Source organism: Etheostoma spectabile, unplaced genomic scaffold, assembly GCF_008692095.1.
Source record: "Etheostoma spectabile isolate EspeVRDwgs_2016 unplaced genomic scaffold, UIUC_Espe_1.0 scaffold00018702, whole genome shotgun sequence".
Taxonomy (NCBI): Eukaryota; Metazoa; Chordata; class Actinopteri; order Perciformes; family Percidae; genus Etheostoma; species Etheostoma spectabile.
The window spans coordinates 19214-37106 of NW_022604411.1; the positions used below are offsets into that span (position 1 = coordinate 19214).

The 17893-nt window shown below is 40.6% G+C and overlaps 1 protein-coding gene and 2 non-coding genes across 3 annotated transcripts; 2 read left to right on the top strand and 1 right to left on the bottom strand.

Moving 5' to 3' along the window:
• LOC116681739 (G2/M phase-specific E3 ubiquitin-protein ligase-like) lies at window positions 1-1151 on the bottom strand. Its single transcript, XM_032509670.1, has 4 exons — window positions 696-1151; window positions 464-598; window positions 129-269; window positions 1-33 (listed from the first exon to the last, which is right to left on the bottom strand). Exons 1-4 carry the CDS (start codon window positions 930-932, stop codon window positions 1-3), a joined length of 546 nt encoding a protein of 181 aa, XP_032365561.1. The 5' UTR covers window positions 933-1151.
• Window positions 1152-3882: 2731 nt separating this feature from the next.
• Window positions 3883-3964, top strand: trnas-uga (transfer RNA serine (anticodon UGA)). Its single transcript has one exon. It is a non-coding gene; the product is annotated as a tRNA-Ser (tRNA).
• Window positions 3965-13091: 9127 nt separating this feature from the next.
• On the top strand, window positions 13092-13164 carry trnav-uac (transfer RNA valine (anticodon UAC)). The gene has a single exon. It is a non-coding gene; the product is annotated as a tRNA-Val (tRNA).
• Window positions 13165-17893: the final 4729 nt, after the last annotated feature.

The following is a 17893-nucleotide window of genomic DNA, read 5'->3' on the forward strand; positions in this document are numbered from 1 at the left end:
TCAGATGCTCTGCTGCGTGGGCAGCTCCATGCCCTGTGCCAAAGAGAAAGTCAAACTATTTGCAAACACTGTCATGACTGAGCAGAATCAAATCAGAAATGTATCTCTAATAACATGGATTGAAATACCTGAGCACTGCATTTAGCCATGGACTGATGTGGGAAAACCACTGAAACCACATCTGGCCTGGCCTCCAACAGTGGCCATAACATAGTGTCCTGCAGTCCCTGCCTCAGCTGTTTCATTTGTTTGGAAGTTTGCCCCAACACCTACATTGATATTAAAGTGAATTAATTGTTTCAAGGAGTAATGTGCATACAAACTTGGTATTGTTTAAATAATTGAACAGTAAAATACTGTACATTTCACCAGAAACAGTTAAATTAACAGTTGAGTCAAACTCCTACCACAACAGCGAAATCCCTCCCTTTCTGAAAATAAAGTTTTGGTTGTTTGAGCTTACCGCATGCTGTAGAAGACTCTGTAAAAGCCATACGTGGTTGGCTTTTGTTAACACAGGAAGGTGCCAAGATAACGCCAACTGGTTAACGACAGCCCTCTGGTCCTCTGTCAGCTCACTGCTTGTTTTCATCTCAAGCTTAATAGATGGTTGAGACAAGGTATACGAATATGGTGACATGCATGTGAGTATTAATGTTGCTTAGTTCATACTTTACATTGCGCTCCAAACCTACCAGCTGTATTGTCTCGCGGATATCGATGTCTGCCACATCTTCCAGCACGATGGTTGCTGTCTCCCGGGAGCCACCTAACAAAACATGCAGAATTGCTGGGCTGACACCCGTCAGTGGAGGCCCACCATGAAGAAAGGAGTGACCTATCATCCTCCCTGCCATCTTGAACAAGTCACTCTGCACAAGCACTTGGGAGGTGGAAGGGATGAGGTGATCAGCTTGGCCCTCAAAAAGCATAGTGCTTGTTCCATTTCCTACATGGAGAGCAATGGCGCATCTCCCTTAATTATACAGGTTATTACATAGAAATGTAGACTTTAGTAAAGTTCATTATCTGTAAAGTCATTTGAAACATGCTTGTGATAAGGGACTACATAATTAAATTATTTAAGTGTCCAAAAACTTGCCAAAATCCATCAAGAATCCATTCTGCAACTTGTGCATCACTAGGCTGAAGAAATGACGCTGCACCCTCTCCAGTTGCTACATCACCTATAAAAAAATATTGTTATTTGAAAATTGAAGGAACTAAGTATTTATTTAGGTGCAATATTTGTAAAATTACCTTCCAATCTGCAATAGAGTGGTCTGGCCCAATCTACTTTATTAACCTTGTAAAGCTGATCAGTCTTCCCTCCTGATCTTCAACATCCTCTCTCATATCAATTCTTACTTTCAGTGTTGGTTCATCCTCTTTTCCTGAAGCAAATACCGTCTATATAGTATTGCTGCCCTCTTTGGAACTTCAACCCTCTTCCAGGCTGAGAAATATTTCATAATTGAGTTTGTACAAAGGTATAATATTTCAGTGGAAGTAACATTAACATTCTGTTAATGTAGATATTGATAATTAGCTTACTTGTTAATCTTTACTTCAAATCTTCTAATACATCTGGGCATTGAGACTGAAAATGCGCTCTATCACTGAAAGTCCCTCCAGGGGGTCCTGTGTTATCACATTAACAAGAATGGAAAGTGCGTGTGTAAGTGGTAGCTCCCTTCGATAGCTCAGTTGGTAGAGCGGAGGACTGTAGTGGCATAAAGCTGAAATCCTTATGTCGCTGGTTCAAATCCGGTTTCCGATTCTGATGTAGAGATGGACGGACAACCCAAAAGCATAATACTTCTTGCAGAGACATAACAGGAAACAAAAGAAAGAGTTGGGGGAGATAGAGTTAAACCCTGACAGAATAGAGAACTACAGACAAAAGATGTTAAATGGTGACCAGAAGAATTGAAAAAAAAACTATAAAGCACAAACTTTTCTTCAAGAAATCTTTATTGTGCTCACATTGGCCCTCATTTATGAAACATGCGTACAACCCAAAACAGGCGTAGGACGGGCGTACTCCGATTCCTACACAAATTTCGGCATTTATAAGTTTGAACGTGAGCATGGGCTGCAAAAAAATTTCACATCTGGTCCGACCTCGTGTAAGCAAGTTTACGCAGACACCGTCATCACATTTAAGAGTAAACTTAAAACTCTCCTCTTTGATAAAACTTATTGTTAGGGAGTCGCAGATTAATTTATTAGCAGTACAGCTTGATCCAGCAGGGGAGAGTTCTAGCCCGACCAGGCTCCTCTCTTTACCCAGTCTCTCTTAGTTACACCGAGATAGTTTTGGACTGCCGGGGAACTTCCTTTGACGCACTGAGCTCCTCTCTCCTTTATCTTTCCATTTGTGTGATTCCATGTCCAAAAAATGCTTGTTACTAACCTAGCTCTGGCAAGTCATTCCCTGAAGTCCTTATGTTCTTTTTCCCCCAGCGATCAATAAAGTCATTTGATGTCATTGTAATCACATTCAGATTGTCTCAAATGAAGACCCTGATGATTGGTATGGTCATAAGTGCTTCTCTTTGGGGATTGTCCTTGTTGTAAGTTCATCATCAGACATTTCTCTTCACTTTGGAGTTGTCCTGGTTGTGAGGTCATCATCAAAAATATATCTGAACAAATGCAGAGACAGTCAATTTCACAATTCTTCCCACCACTAGTAAAATGCATTACTCTGGCACCAGAACTACCCAAACACAGGCACTGACTTGAGTTATGTATGCAGTAAGTGCTACTTGTTGAAGTCATCAGAAAGGTTACTTGACCATGACATATTACTAGACCGATTGGAAAACTGGGTTGGCCTTTCTGGCTCAGTACTAAATGGGTTTGAATCCTACTTACAGAGTAGGGACTACTTTGTGTCAATAGGTAATTATGCATCTGAGCATACAAATATGATGTGCGGAGTTCCCCAAGGCTCCATTCTGAGGCCTCTTCTGTTTAACATCTACATGCTTCCACTGGCTCAGATCATTGAAAACAACAGACAAAGCCAGAAATCTTGGTGTAGTCATGGACTCTGACCTGAATTTTAACAGCCACATTAAGACAATTACAAAGTCAGCCTATTATCAACCTTAAGAACATATCAAGGGTTAAAGGACTTATGTGTCAACTGGATTTGGAAAAACTGGTCCATGCTTTCATCTTCTGTAGACTTGACTACTGTAACGGTGTCTTTACAGGTCTCCCTAAAAAATCAATCAGACAGCTGCAGCTGATTCAGAACGCTGCTGCTCGAGTCCTCACTAAGACCAAGAGACTGGATCACATCACTCCAGTTCTGAAGTCTTTACACTGGCTTCCTGTACCTCAAAGAATTGATGTCAAAGTACTTTTGCTAGTTTATAAATCACTAAACGGTTTAGGGCCAAAATACATTTCTGATCTGCTACTACACTATGACCCCCCCTGACCTCTCAGGTCATCTGGGACAGGTCTACTTTCTGTCCCCAGAGTCAGAACTAAACAGGGGGAAGCAGCGTTCAGTTTCTATACTCCTTATTTCTGGAACAAACTTCCAGAAAACTGCAGATACGCTGTTACTCTCAGTTCTTTTAAATCAAGGCTGAAGACCTTTCTTTTTGATGTTGCCTTTCTTTAAATGGTTGTTTATTTCTTTAATGTTTAATTTTGTATACTGCACTGTAACTTTTATTCTTGCATTTTATCTGTTTTAATTTTTTAACTGTTTATTGTTGTTTTATCTATTTTTATTTATAACTCTTTTTGTGTAAAGCACTTTGAATTGCCCAGTTCCTGAAATATGCAATACAAATAAAGGCGCCTTGCCTTGAATAGGTTATCAATATTAGTGCACACAGGTATAGCGCTGCTTTTCAGGTTGTCGTGGCCGAGTGGTTAAGGCAATTGACTTGAAATCCATTGGGGTCTCCCCTCGCAAGTTTGAATCCTGCTGACGACAAAGGCCATACTTTAATGGTGGTCCCTCATCCCTTTATAACGAATGGCAGATGTGCATTCATGGATATTCTTGTAATATCTCATAGGTACTGGAAGGCACCGATGCAGCTCTGAGCATTTATTTTCAGTCTCAATAACCAGATGTGTTGCAAGATTTGCAGTAAACGTTACATTGTCCAGTGATGGTGGTATAGTGGTTAGCATAGCTGCCTTCCAAGCAGTTGATATGACTTTTTCGCGAGGAAAAAGCCAATACTTTATTGAAAAATGACAATATTTGATTACATTTTTTTATCACACTTTGTCACCTTTCTCTGGCATTTTTGATTTTACAATATTGTAACCAGCATTAAGTGAGTAGGTTTACGTCTGTGTGAATATGGGCTAAGCATTTACCTGGGCTGAACTTGTGAACATCTTCTTTTGGATATTCACTGTAAAGAACCATCACTCCTCCAACTGCCAACTATTGTTCCAGAGACAATAGGATATACAGTGTTAGATTGCAAGGTAACTGTCCAAGACCAAAGACTTCACTGAAATACCTCAAGTGTTCAAAACAGTTTGTCACCCAGAAAATAGATTTTAGACCTGGAACGAGCCATCTTTTATTTCGTGTAGAGGTCCAAGTGGGAACGAGTGATAAGAAGAGTTATGAAGAAGTCAAAGGAGAAAGGAGGTAAAGGAGTGCCGGACCTGTTATTGTTTTTAGTGAGCAGATTTACAGCTATACACATAACAGCAGCCACGGCGCCATCCAGAAATCCTAAAACTGCAGCTATGGCACGGTTCTGGATGGGATCATACCTCAGAAGATTCAAGATCTTACCCTCTGATCTTATAGTACCTGGGTCTTTTTTCCTTCCACCAACCTATGCTTTTATACAGACGTTTTTAAAACGTTTTCACCTTGAGCAAGAAGAAGTTTATGTTTTAATCATAATACCTGCTGGAGATGCCAAGTCCTCATACATGCAAAGCATGCGCTCTACCACTGAGCTATGTCCCCTGAAGATTTTCAGATTTTTTAAAACTTTTTTTTAGATCACTGAAAAAAGAAGAAACCTGGGTAAAACAAGTAATGTTAATGTTGTATATGGCTTCAAAACCTGTAAATGCAACTGTGGTGACTCAATATCAAACTTGGGCAAAATGCTTGCACTGCTATGGTATAAATCATAGTTGAAAAGTAACACATCTGTTGCCTTTCTAGTGGACAATACTAGGGGTGATCTGAGTATCCGGCTGAAACGAGTATCCGGTACGGATAAAGCACTTTTGCCGAGTACAAGTATTATCCGAGTAATATGAGTCAATATCCGTGCTCGGATTGAATACAACTCCTCAACTGGCCGCGCAGCGTTCTGTGATAGTCCCGCGCCCCCCCCCCCCCCCCCCCCCCCGCCTACTAACCCGCTCGGATCAATCACACACACACAGAACATGGAGAAATGCGCTCCCTCGGCCGCTCTCTCTCTCTCTCTCTCTCTCTCTCTCTCTCTCTCTCTCTCTCTCTCTTCTCTCTCTCTCTCTCGTGCGCGCGCTCCCGCTCCGTCAGGCAGGCAGTCATTTCGGTCTGCGGATCTGTTCCGTTAACGTTTAGGGTTTCTTCAGCTTCAGGTTTGTTTTTAACTTCGGTTTGTAGTCCTTACATAGTAACCAGTAGATTTCTGGTGAATGTGGGGTTTGTCATCGGTGATTACGGTAAGCGTACCTGACTCATTTCCGTTTCCTGTGCCTTTGTGTTGTTTGCGTGTTGGTAGCTGCTGCTCACGACATACCAGTTCAGGTTGTTAGATTTGCTATTACAGCGGCTAACTGTCCGCTAAACACTTATTCTTATAGCAGTTCTGCCTAAGCACTCACATATCTTCTCATTTTTTTTAGCGACTTTTGTTAATAACAGCTGTTTTAACGCTTGGTAGCTAACGCTACCATACTTTAGCTTAGCCGCTAACGGCTTTAGCCTAGCAGTTAGTTATGTCGGCCCCCTCTCCGACTTTCTCCTGCTCGATGTGTGAGATGTTTAGTTACTCCTCTGCATTCTTTAGCGGTGATGGCGTGTGTAACAAGTGTAGTTTATTTTTGGACGTGGAGGCGAGGCTTAGTGAGTTAGAAGTCCGGATCCGCACCATGACAGATCAGTCGTCAGTTACTGTAGCTAACCCCCCCCCGGTAGTCGGCACGGGCCGGCCTGAGCCTGAGTTAGCCTCTGGTAGCCGTTCCTCGCGAACTCCGGAGCAGTCAGGACATAGTGCGTGGGTTACTGTGCGAGGACGAGGAAGAGACAGTCGTAAGCTTTCCAAGACGTCGGACTGCCACCAGCCTGTTAGCGTTTCTAACAGATTTTCCCCACTCAGCAACCCCCCCCGCTGAGAAACCAACTCTGGTTATCGGCAGCTCCATTCTGAGAAACGTGAAGTTAGCGAAGCCGGCAGCCGTAGTTAAGTGCATCCCGGGGGCTAGAGCGGGCGACGTTGAGTCTTATCTGAAACTGCTGGCTAAGGATAAACGTAAATACAGCAAGATTGTTATTCACGTTGGCGTTAATGACTCCCGGTTACGGCAATCGGAGGTTACTAAGATTAATGTTGAATCGGTGTGTACATACGCGAAGTCAATGTCGGACACCGTAGTTTTCTCTGGACCCCTGCCAAATCTAACCAGCGATGACATGTATAGCCGCATGTCGTCATTTCGCCGCTGGCTATCGAGGTGGTGTCCAGATAATGATGTGGGCTTTGTGGATCACTGGCAGTCTTTCTGGGGAGGACCTGGTCTGATTCGGAGAGACGGCATTCATCCCACTTGGGCTGGAGCAGCTCTCATTTCTAGAAACATTGACAAGTTTATTGGTGGACCTAATCCTTGACAATCCATAGTTGGGACCAGGAGGCAGAGTCCCAGTCTAACACACTTCTCTGCTCCTTTATTCCAGGTGTTACCTAGTAAAAATCCCATAGTGACGGTGTCTGCCCCCCGACCATTAAAATTATTTAAATCAAAGGTAAACAGAAGAGGAGCAGTGCATGAAAACCTCATAACAATTAAAACCACAAGTGCAATAGTTCAAAAGAATAGGAGAATTAAATGTGGACTCTTAAACATCAGATCTCTCTCTTCTAAAGGTGTACTAGTAAATGAATTGATATCAGATTCTAATATTGATTTATTTTGTCTTACTGAAACCTGGCTGGGTAATGGAGAATATCTTAGTCTAAATGAGTCCACCCCCCCCAGTCATATTAATACTCACATTCCTCGAGGCGCAGGCCGAGGAGGTGGAGTTGCAGCTATCTTTGATTCTAGTCTACTAATTAGCTCTAAACCTAAACTAAATTATAACTCATTTGAAAGTCTTGTTCTTAGTCTTTCACACCCAAGTTGGAAATCAATGCAACCAGTTCTATTTGTTATAGTGTACCGAGCACCTGGTCCATACTCTGAATTTTTATCCGAATTTGCAGAGTTTCTATCGAACTTAGTGCTACAAACGGACAAAGTTATTATTGTAGGGGATTTTAATATTCATGTGGACGATGAGAATGATAGCCTTAGCACTGCGTTTATCTCTCTATTAGATTCTATTGGCTTCTCTCAAAGTGTACATAAACCGACTCACCGTTTTAACCACACCCTCGATCTTGTTCTGGTGTATGGTGTTGAAATTGAACATTTAATAGTGTTCCCACAGAATCCCTTCCTATCTGACCACTGTTTGATAACTTTTGAGTTTATACTGCTGAACTACACGCCGTTAGGCAAAACATCCTATACAAGATGTCTATCTGATAGTGCTGTAGCTAAATTTAAGGATGCGATTCCATTAGCATTTAATTCATTACCAAGTCCCAAAGTAACGGAGGACTCCTATGCTATTAGTCCCTCCCAAATCGATCATTTTGTTGATAGTGCAGCAGGCTCGCTACGAATGACTCTAGACTCTGTTGCCCCTCTAAAAAAGAAGATAATAAAACAAAGAAGGTTAGCTCCATGGTATAACACTGAAACTCGCAAATTAAAGCAAATATCGCGGAAACTTGAGAAGATCTGGCGCTCCACCAAACTGGAAAATTCTCGTTTAACCTGGCAAGATAGTCTTAAAACGTATAGGAAGGCCCTCCGTAATGCCAGAGCAGCGTACTACTCGTCATTGATAGAGGAAAATAGGAACAACCCCAGGTTTCTTTTCAGCACTGTAGCCAGGCTAACAGAAGGTCACAGCTCTACTGAGCCAAGTATTCCCATAGCTCTTAGTAGTAACGACTTTATGAGGTTCTTCAATGATAAAATTATAACTATTAGAAGCAAAATTCACCAAGACCTGCCTTTAACTGGCTTATCTCTAAACTCAGGAACGTTAGAAACAGCTGTAAAACCAGATACATGTTTTGACTGCTTTGCTTCACTTGATCTTTATCATTTAATTCAATTATTTCTTCATCTAAGCCATCAACCTGCCTCTTAGATCCCATCCCGACTAGGCTACTTAAAGAAGTTTTACCATTAGTCAACACTTCACTACTGAATATAACCAATTTGTCTTTATTAACAGGCTATGTACCACAGTACTTTAAAGTAGCTGTAATTAAACCTCTTCTGAAAAAGCCAAACCTTGATCCAGATGTTTTAGCCAACTATAGACCTATATCCAACCTTCCATTTCTCTCTAAGATTCTTGAGAAAGCAGTCGCCAAACAGCTGTGCGACTTTCTGCATAGCAACAGCTTATTTGAGGATTTTCAGTCAGGATTTAGAGTTCATCATAGCACAGAGACAGCACTTGTTAAAATTACTAATGACCTCCTAATTGCATCAGACAAAGGACTTATCTCTGTACTTGTGTTATTAGATCTTAGCGCTGCATTTGATACCATTGACCATTATATCTTATTACAGAGATTGGAACATTTAATTGGCATTAAAGGGACTGCTCTAAGCTGGTTTAAGTCTTATTTATCAGATCGATCTCAGTTTGTTAATGTTAACGATGAATCCTCTGTGCACGCCAAGGTTAGTCATGGAGTCCCACAAGGATCTGTGCTCGGTCCAATCCTGTTCACTTTATATATGCTTCCTTTAGGCAGTATTATTAGGAAACACTCCATAAACTTTCATTGTTATGCAGATGATACTCAATTATATCTATCAATCAAGCCGGATGAAACTAATCAGTTAGCTAAACTTCAAACGTGCCTTCAGGATATTAAAACCTGGATGACCTGTAATTTTCTAATGTTAAACTCAGATAAAACTGAAGTTATTGCTCTCGGACCCAAGCACCTCCGTGACGCACTATCCAAAGATATAGTTACTCTGGATGGCATCACCCTGGCCTCCAGCACCACTGTGAAGAATCTTGGAGTCATCTTTGATCAGGACATGTCCTTTAATTCCCACTTAAAGCAAATTTCAAGGATCGCCTTTTTTCACCTACGTAATATTGCAAAAATCAGGAATATCCTGTCTAAAAATGATGCAGAAAAATTAGTCCATGCATTTGTTACTTCTAGGTTGGATTACTGCAATTCTTTACTATCAGGCTGCTCGAAAAAATCCATAAAGACTCTTCAGCTGATCCAGAATGCTGCGGCACGTGTTCTGACGGGAATCAGGAAAAGAGACCACATCTCTCCTGTTTTAGCTTCTCTGCATTGGCTTCCTGTAAAATTTAGAATAGAATTTAAAATCCTTCTTCTCACCTACAAAGCTCTTCATGGTCAGGCTCCATCTTATCTTAAAGAGCTCATAGTACCTTACAACCCTGGGAGAGAACTACGCTCCCAGAATGCAGGGTTACTGGTGGTTCCTAGAGTCTCTAAAAGTAGAACGGGAGCCAGAGCGTTCAGCTATCAGGCTCCTCTCCTGTGGAACCAGGTTCCAGTTTGGGTTCGGGAGGCAGACACCGTCTCCACATTTAAGAGTAGGCTTAAGACTTTCCTTTTTGATAAAGCTTATAGTTAGGGCATAGAATCGAATATTGTTAGGGAGTAGTAGTTAGTCACATAGTTTCATATAATATAACTAAAGGGAGACTTGGCATACAGCCCGATCCGGTTGGGGAGAGTTCTGGCCCGGCCGGGCTGGAGCTCTCTTTACCTCGTCTCTCTTGGTTTTGTTGTAATAGTTTTAGACAGCTGGGACTTATTTTGATACACTAGTTAGGGCATAGAATCGAATATGTTAGGGAGTAGTAGTTAGTCACATAGTTTTCAGATTTATCTAACATATAATCAAGAATATAATAGAACTAAAGGGAGACTTGGCATACAGCCCGATCCGGTTGGGGAGAGTTCTGGCCCGGCCGGGCTGGAGCTCTCTTTACCTCGTCTCTCTTGGTTTTGCTGTAATAGTTTTAGACAGCTGGGGACTTATTTTGATACACTGAGCTCCTCTCTCCTCTATCTTTCTATCTTTTCATTTATGTGCATCCATGTCCCAGAAATGCGTGTTACTAACCTATTTCTGGGGAGTCATTCCCCGGAGTCCTTATGTTCTTTTTTCACCAGCATGTTCCCTTGGATCAGAGAGGCTCCGAAATCAGGGTAGCAGCTATCGCCATGGTCCCGCTACACGTTCTGTGATGCCATGTTCAACTGCTACACTGCGGTGCCCTGCTACGTCCTGCTACGTCCTGCTACGTCCTGCTACGTCCTGCTACGTCCTGCTGTGCCTTGTAATGCCGCACAGCGTCCTGCTATGCCATGAACTACTACAAAGAACTTCTACAAACTACTAATTTTTTCTATTTTTGTTATTGCCACTCTTCATTCTAACCCCAACCGGCCCGTCAGACACCGCCTACCAAGAGCCTGGGTCTGACCGAGGTTTCTGCCTAAAAGGCAGTTTTTCCTCGCCACTGTCGCACTGTTGCTTGCTCTGGAGGAAACTATTAGAACTGTTGGGTCCTTGTAAATTCTGGAGTGTGGTCTATCTGTAAAGTGTCTTGAGATAACTCTTGTTATGAATTGATACTATAAATAAAATTGAATTGAATTGAATTGTAGTCCTTACATAGTAACCAGTAGATTTCTGGTGAATGTGGGGTTTGTAGTCCTTACATAGTACCAGTAGATTTCTGGGCTCGTGGGGTTTCAGACGTGCTGCTTGGTTTAAATGCAACTCCCGTTGCGTCTCTGCCATCGGAGATTTTTTTTTTTTTTTAACTGTCAGCTGCCCCCCGCCCCCTCTCTCTCTGTGTCTCTCTTACACACACACACACACACACACACACACACACACACACACATATACCTGGTGTGGAAATAAAAATAAAAAAAAGAACCAAAAAAAAAAAATCACACTGATCATAAAAAAATAAAAAGTTAAAAAAAGAAAGTTATATTGAGTATGAAAACTCTTGTTCATTACATTTTACTTCATAATTGCAACAGCATGTGTTGTATTCATTGTTGCAAAACGTTCTGTAGTTTGTTTGTTACCATGACAACACCACTGATCTGAAGCTCAATGCTGATGCTGTCATGTAGTTTTCAAATCAGCAATAAATATAACAATTTTTGATCAACTCATCAATTGCATGCTTACATAACATACCGGTTAAAGCCCCGCACATTTCAAGAGAACCCGACCCACTTCCGGGTTGAATATGACCACTTCCGGTTTAGGCCCCGCCCAGTCCGAGTACGGATCCGGATAATTCATGTGGTAAACAGATACAGATAATGCTGTACTCGCTCATCCCTAGACAATACATTGTTCACTGCAAATCGCTCTCTCATTTCAGTTGTGCAGGAGCGGGAACCAGTGAGTCCAGTACGTGGGCTGGCTTTTGGCGAGCCCTCAACTGTTTGGTGCAACATGAATCATTCGGCTCTCCCAAACAGACTCCGTCAGTCTAGGCCTATAGCAGCACAACTAAGGGATGGTTCAGGACTCACCTGAGCCAGCCCTAACTATAAGCTTTATCAAAGAGGAAAGTCTTAAAACTACTCTTAAATGTGGAGATGGTGTCTGCCACCTGAACCCAAACTGGAACCTGGTTCCACAGGTGAGGAACTTGATAGCTGAACGCTCTGGCTCCCATTCTACTTTTGGAGACTCTAGGAACCACAAGTAACCCTGCATTCTGGGAGCGCAGTGCTCTGGTGGGGTAATAAGGTACTATGAGCTCTTTAAGAAAAGATGGTGCCTGACCATGAAGAGCTTTGTAGGTGAGAAGAAGGATTTTAAATTCTATTCTAGATTTTACAGGAAGCCAATGCAGAGAAGCTAAAACAGGAGAGATGTGGTCTCTTTTCCTGGTTCCCGTCAGAACACATGCAGCAGCATTCTGGATCAGCTGAAGAGTCTTTATGGACTTTTTCAAGCAGCCTGACAATAAAGAATTGCAGTAATCCATCTTAAAGTAACCAATGCATGGACTAGTTTTTCTGCATCAATTTCAGACAGGATTTTCCTGAATTCCTGAATGTGATGTCTACTGCACTATGTAAACTTTAATTCAATTCAATTTTAATTAGATAGCGCCAAACCACAACAAGTTATCTCACTGCGCTTTTCATAAAAGAGCAGGTCTAGACCATACTTTGTGATGTTATTTACAGAAACCCAACAATTCCCACCAAGAGCAAGCACTAGGCAACAGAGGCAAGGAAAAACTTCCTTTTAAGAGGCAGAAACTGCACTATGGAAACTGCGGTAGGCCTGGCCACGAGTTCACGTAAGGAATATTTTTCCATGTGGGTTATTTAGAGTTCAACTCAGCAGAGTTTAAATGTGCAAAATCAACATGAACAAAGAAATGTGTTTCTGACAGGGGACCTTTCGTGTGTGAGGCAAACGTGATAACCACTACACTACAGATAAACAAATTTCTGCATGTTTGTGGGGAAATGCAGCATTCATATTTTACTGTAAATGTTTAAAATGCTATTAGACATGTTAATTTTTGATTTTAAACTGGATTCAGTCTCAGATGCTTTGTCATGGATTTGAGTGACAGCGAATATGTAGTAAACCTAAATATATCTACATGTATTTATTGTTCCGTAAATGTTGGAATAGCGCCACCTATCGATTGATACAGTACAGCTAATTCTACAGTCTATGGTTAAGATCACATTTATATGCAGATTATGTAAAGAAAAAGTACTGTATGTCACAGAGGTTCCATAGTGTAGTAGTTATCACGTCTGCTTTACACACAGAAGGTCCTAGGTTCAATCCCCATTGGAACCAGACTTAAAGTAAGAACTATTTTGTGTTACCACCTGGCAGGCGTCTCTTTAAAAGGGAGTGAATGACACTCAACAATCAAAAAAACCTACTCCAAAGACATATCGTCTATCTAAAAGACTTCTTCTGTGCTTTTGCATTGGTTTCACTTGTTATAACCTCACCTCCATCCATTTTATTTACTGTATGGTTCCGATTATGTTAAAGATTATAGAGTATTACAGATTTAAAGTGTATTACAGAGATTCCATACTGTAGTAGTTATAGCGTCTGCTTTACACGCAGAAGGTCCTGGGTTCAATCCCCAGTAGAACCAGACTTATGCTTTGAAGTAAGAACTATGTATTTGGTACCATCTGGCAATTGTCATTGGAAAAGTCTTTAGAAAGAATTGAATGCAAATAATGAAATACAAGCCCATGTCTTTTTTAGAACCTCACCTCCAGCCATTATTTTTGCTGTATTGTTTCGATTATGTTAACCATGACAGTACGTCTACATGCTCCCACTGGCCCAGATTATGGAGAACAACAAAATAAGTTACCATAGTTATGCGGACGACACACAAATTTACATAACCTTATCGCCAGGGGACTATAGTCCAGTACAAAAACTGACTAAGTACATCGAACAAATTAACGGTTGGATGTGCCAGAACTTTCTGAAATTAAATGAAGGAAAAACTGAGGTGGTTGTTTTTGGAGCAAGAGAGGAACGATTAAAAGCTCAGCTTCAAACAACAATGTTAAAAACAACAGACAAAGTCTGTCTCAAAGAATTGATTTCAAAGTACTCTTGCTAGTTTATAAATCACTTTCAGAAATCACACATTTCTGATCTGCTACTACACTATGAACCACCCAGACCTCTCAGGTCATCTGGGACAGGTCTACTTTCTGTCCCCAGAGTCAGAACTAAACAGGGTGAAGCAGCTTTCAGTTTCTATGCTCCTCATATCTGGAATAAACTCCCAGAAACCTGTAGATCCGCTGCTACTCTCAGTTCTTTTAAATCAAGGCTGAAGACCTTTCTTGTTGATGCTGCCTTTCTTTAAGTGACTGCTCATTTCTTTAAATTTCTTATGCTGCACTGTAACTTTTATTCTTGTGTTTTATGTTTCTATTTGTTTTTAACTGTCTATTCATGTGTTTTACCGGTTTTTAATGCTTATGATTTTTAACTGTTTTACTTGTTATATATACTTGTGTTTTATCTGTTTAACTGATTTTGTGTAAAGCACTTTGAATTGCCCTGTTGCTGAAGTGTGCTATACAAATAAAGCTGCCTTGCCTTGCCTTGCCATTGCAGAGGTCCTGGAAGTATGGCTTACCACAGAGCTAGCTTTGGATACACTATCTTGTTGCCTTATATCATCATCTTTATCCTTTAATACATCTTCAATCCAGTTGTTTGTGTCTTTTATAAACATTTTAAATTCCACATGTCTATTCTGATAGACTTCTTGATCGGTTTTCTTAACTTCTTCATCTAATAGCTCACACAACTCTTCATTAATCTGTTCATACTGTCCTAAGTATCTTTCAAACATTAGCAATGCTTCATCTTTAATGTAATTAGCATTGTGTTCGTTTTCCTTCAATTTGGTTAAGTCATTCTTCTGTTTGGTTACTTGTGCCAACTTTCCCTTGCGTTCACCTTTTAGTCTTTGAATTTTCTCCTCTACAGCCTTTTCAGTGGGCTTTGGCGCCCTCTTTTGGTCAAGACACACAACTGCGCCTTTATGTGCCATGTCATGTCATTCGGAAATCCCCACACAAAACTGTCACAATTCCTCGAATTGTCCACAGCTTCCACTCTTCTTAAGCATTCACAATCACTTGTGTAATGAGTTATTGTAGTGTAGGATTTCTTCTAGTAAAGCTCTATGACTTTCAGAACCGAATATCCAGTGGACACTTGCTGTAGCTTAGACGATGGTTAGCTTTAACATTGTCATGAGGCTAATAGAGTCAAGAAGAAAATATCAGACCCGATCCAGTGAAAGCTTCATTCAGCCGATGACTCAGACTAAAGGTAGGCTACCTCTGGCTGTCTTTCTGTGTTCTTGAGCTGCGGCATAGCTTTCGGCCGTAATGGTTTATTTTCCTCGCTAGCATCCGCTAGCATGTTTCCTCAGCTCAGCCCAGTCAATTAGCTCCCTGTCTTCACAAGTGACTAGCTTCTTCTGTTTTGCAGTCGTCTCACGCTGCTCGTCTTTTTCTGCTTCGTCGAGCAATCCTCCAAATTTGCCCGGTGTTTTTACTATGTCGAGCAGTCTTTTGACTTTGATGTGAGTCCTACAAGCGGACTCACTAGCTTAGGACTTCAAAGTTCTTTTGTACTCAACACAAAACGGTAGTGAATAAAAGTCTTGAATCCAAAGTTCTTTGTTTGATTGTTTACTTAAAGAATTTCAAAACATAAAATACAAAAACTTAGGAACTGTAATTCCGTGTAGGTCAAAAGACTGTGGTTGCTCCAAAGTCCAGTGGCTTCTGGCTGTTTCGCAGAGTACTATTTCTTTTATACTACATCTAGCAGCAAATCAAATTACATTATTTCAGGTCACTGGTAAACTCCAATTTCTATGTTCTATTTTAAACACAGGTTTTTTTCAGATATTACAAAAAGAAACTCAAAAGATTATTTCCATAGAAATGGCTTCAACATATAGTATTTATTAGACATTCAAGGCTTTAATTTTAGAAATCCTAAATGAGAATGGTCCTAAATTACCTGAGTGACCCAAACGATATTTAGTGGCTAACCCATAGTTGGAATGAACCTGGCCTAACAGTAAGAATCTATTTTAGAGTGGCATGAACGAGAGTTAAATATGCCTTTAACAGCCTGAAAAAACGTCAATGTAGCTTTACTTTTAAGCCCTTAGTTTTAAAACCGTACATCAGAATGCTCTGAAATTACCTAAGAGACAAACTGGATAATTGATGTCTCCCCCAGACTTGGAATGAAGCTGGCATAATGTCAGGATACCATTTTAGAGTAGCCTGAAAAAGAGTAAAATAAGCCTTTAACAGCCTTAAAAAGATTTAAATTATACTATGTAATACACATTGTAGGCTTTATTTTTTAAATCCTAAATCAGAACGCTCTGAAATTACCTGAGGGACACAATGGATAGGTGATGTCTCCCCCAGACTTGGAATGCAGCTGGAATAACGTAAGGATTCCTTTCTAGAGTAGCCTGAAAAAAAGAAAAATATGCCTTTAACAGCCTGAAAAAAACGTCAATATAGCTTTACTTTTAAGCCCTTTAATTTAAAACCGTACATGAGAATGCTCTGAAATTACCTGAGAGACACACTGGATAGGTGTTGTCTCCCCCAGACTTGGAATGAAGAAGGAATAACGTCGGGATTCCTTTTTAGAGTAGCATGAAAAAGAGAAAAATATGCCTTTAACAGCCTGAAAAAGATTTAAATTATACAATGTATTACACATTGTAGGCTTTATTTTTTAAATTCCTAAATCAGAACACTCTGAAATTACCTGAGGGACAGAATGGATGGGTGATGTCTCCCCCAGACTTGGAACAAAGCTGGAATAACGTCAGGATTCCTTTTTAGAGTAGCCTGAAAAACAGAAAGATATGCCTTTAACAGCCTGAAAAACTTCAATATAGCTTTATTTTTAAGCCCTTAATTTTAAACCAGACATCAGAAATGCTCTGGAATTACCTGAGAGACACACTGGATAGGTGATGTCTCCCCCAGACTTGGAATGAAGCTGGAATAACCCCAGGATTCCATTTTAGAGTAGCCTGAAAAAGAGAAAATATGCCTTTAACAGCCTGAAAAAACGTAATTATACTGTATTACACTTGTTGCTTTATTTTAAATCCTAAATCAGAAGCTCTGAAATTACCTGAGAGACACACTGGATAGTTGATGTCTCCCCAAGACTTGGAATGAAGCTGGAATAACGTCAGGATTCCTTTTAGAGTAGCCTGAAAAAAAGAAAAATATGCCTTTAACAGCCTGAAAAAACGTCAATATAGCTTTACTTTTAAGCCCCTAATTTTAAGACAGAGACATCAAAACGCTCTGAAATTAACTGAGAGACACACTGGATAGGTGATGTCTCCCCCAGACTTGGAATGAAGCTGGAATAACGACAGGATTCCATTTTAGAGTAGCCTGAAAAACAGAAAAATATGCCTTTAACATCCTGAAAAAAGTCAAATAGCTTTACTTTTAAGCCCTTAATTTTAAAACCATACATCAGACGCTCTGAAATTACCTGAGAGACACACTGGATAGGTGAGGTCTCCCCCAGACTTGGAATGAAGCTGGAATAACGTCTGGATTCCTTTTCGAGTAGCCCGAAAAAGAGAAAAATGCCTTTAACATCCTGAAAAAAAGTCAATATAGCTTTACTTTTAAGCCCTTAATTTTAAACCGTACATCAGAATGCTCTGAAATTACCTGAGAGACACACTGAACACACTGGATAGGTGACGTCTCCCCAGACTTGGAATGAAGCTGGAATAACGTCAGGATTCCTTTCTAGAGTAGCCTGAAAAAGAGAAAAATATGCCATTAACAGCCTGAAAAAAAGTCAATATAGTTTTACTTTTAAGCCCTTTAATTTAAAACCATACATCAGAATGCTCTGCAATTACCTGAGAGACACACTGGATAGGGGTAGTCTCCCCCAGACTTGGAATGAAGCAGGAATAACGTCGGGATTCCTTTTTAGAGTAGCCTGAAAA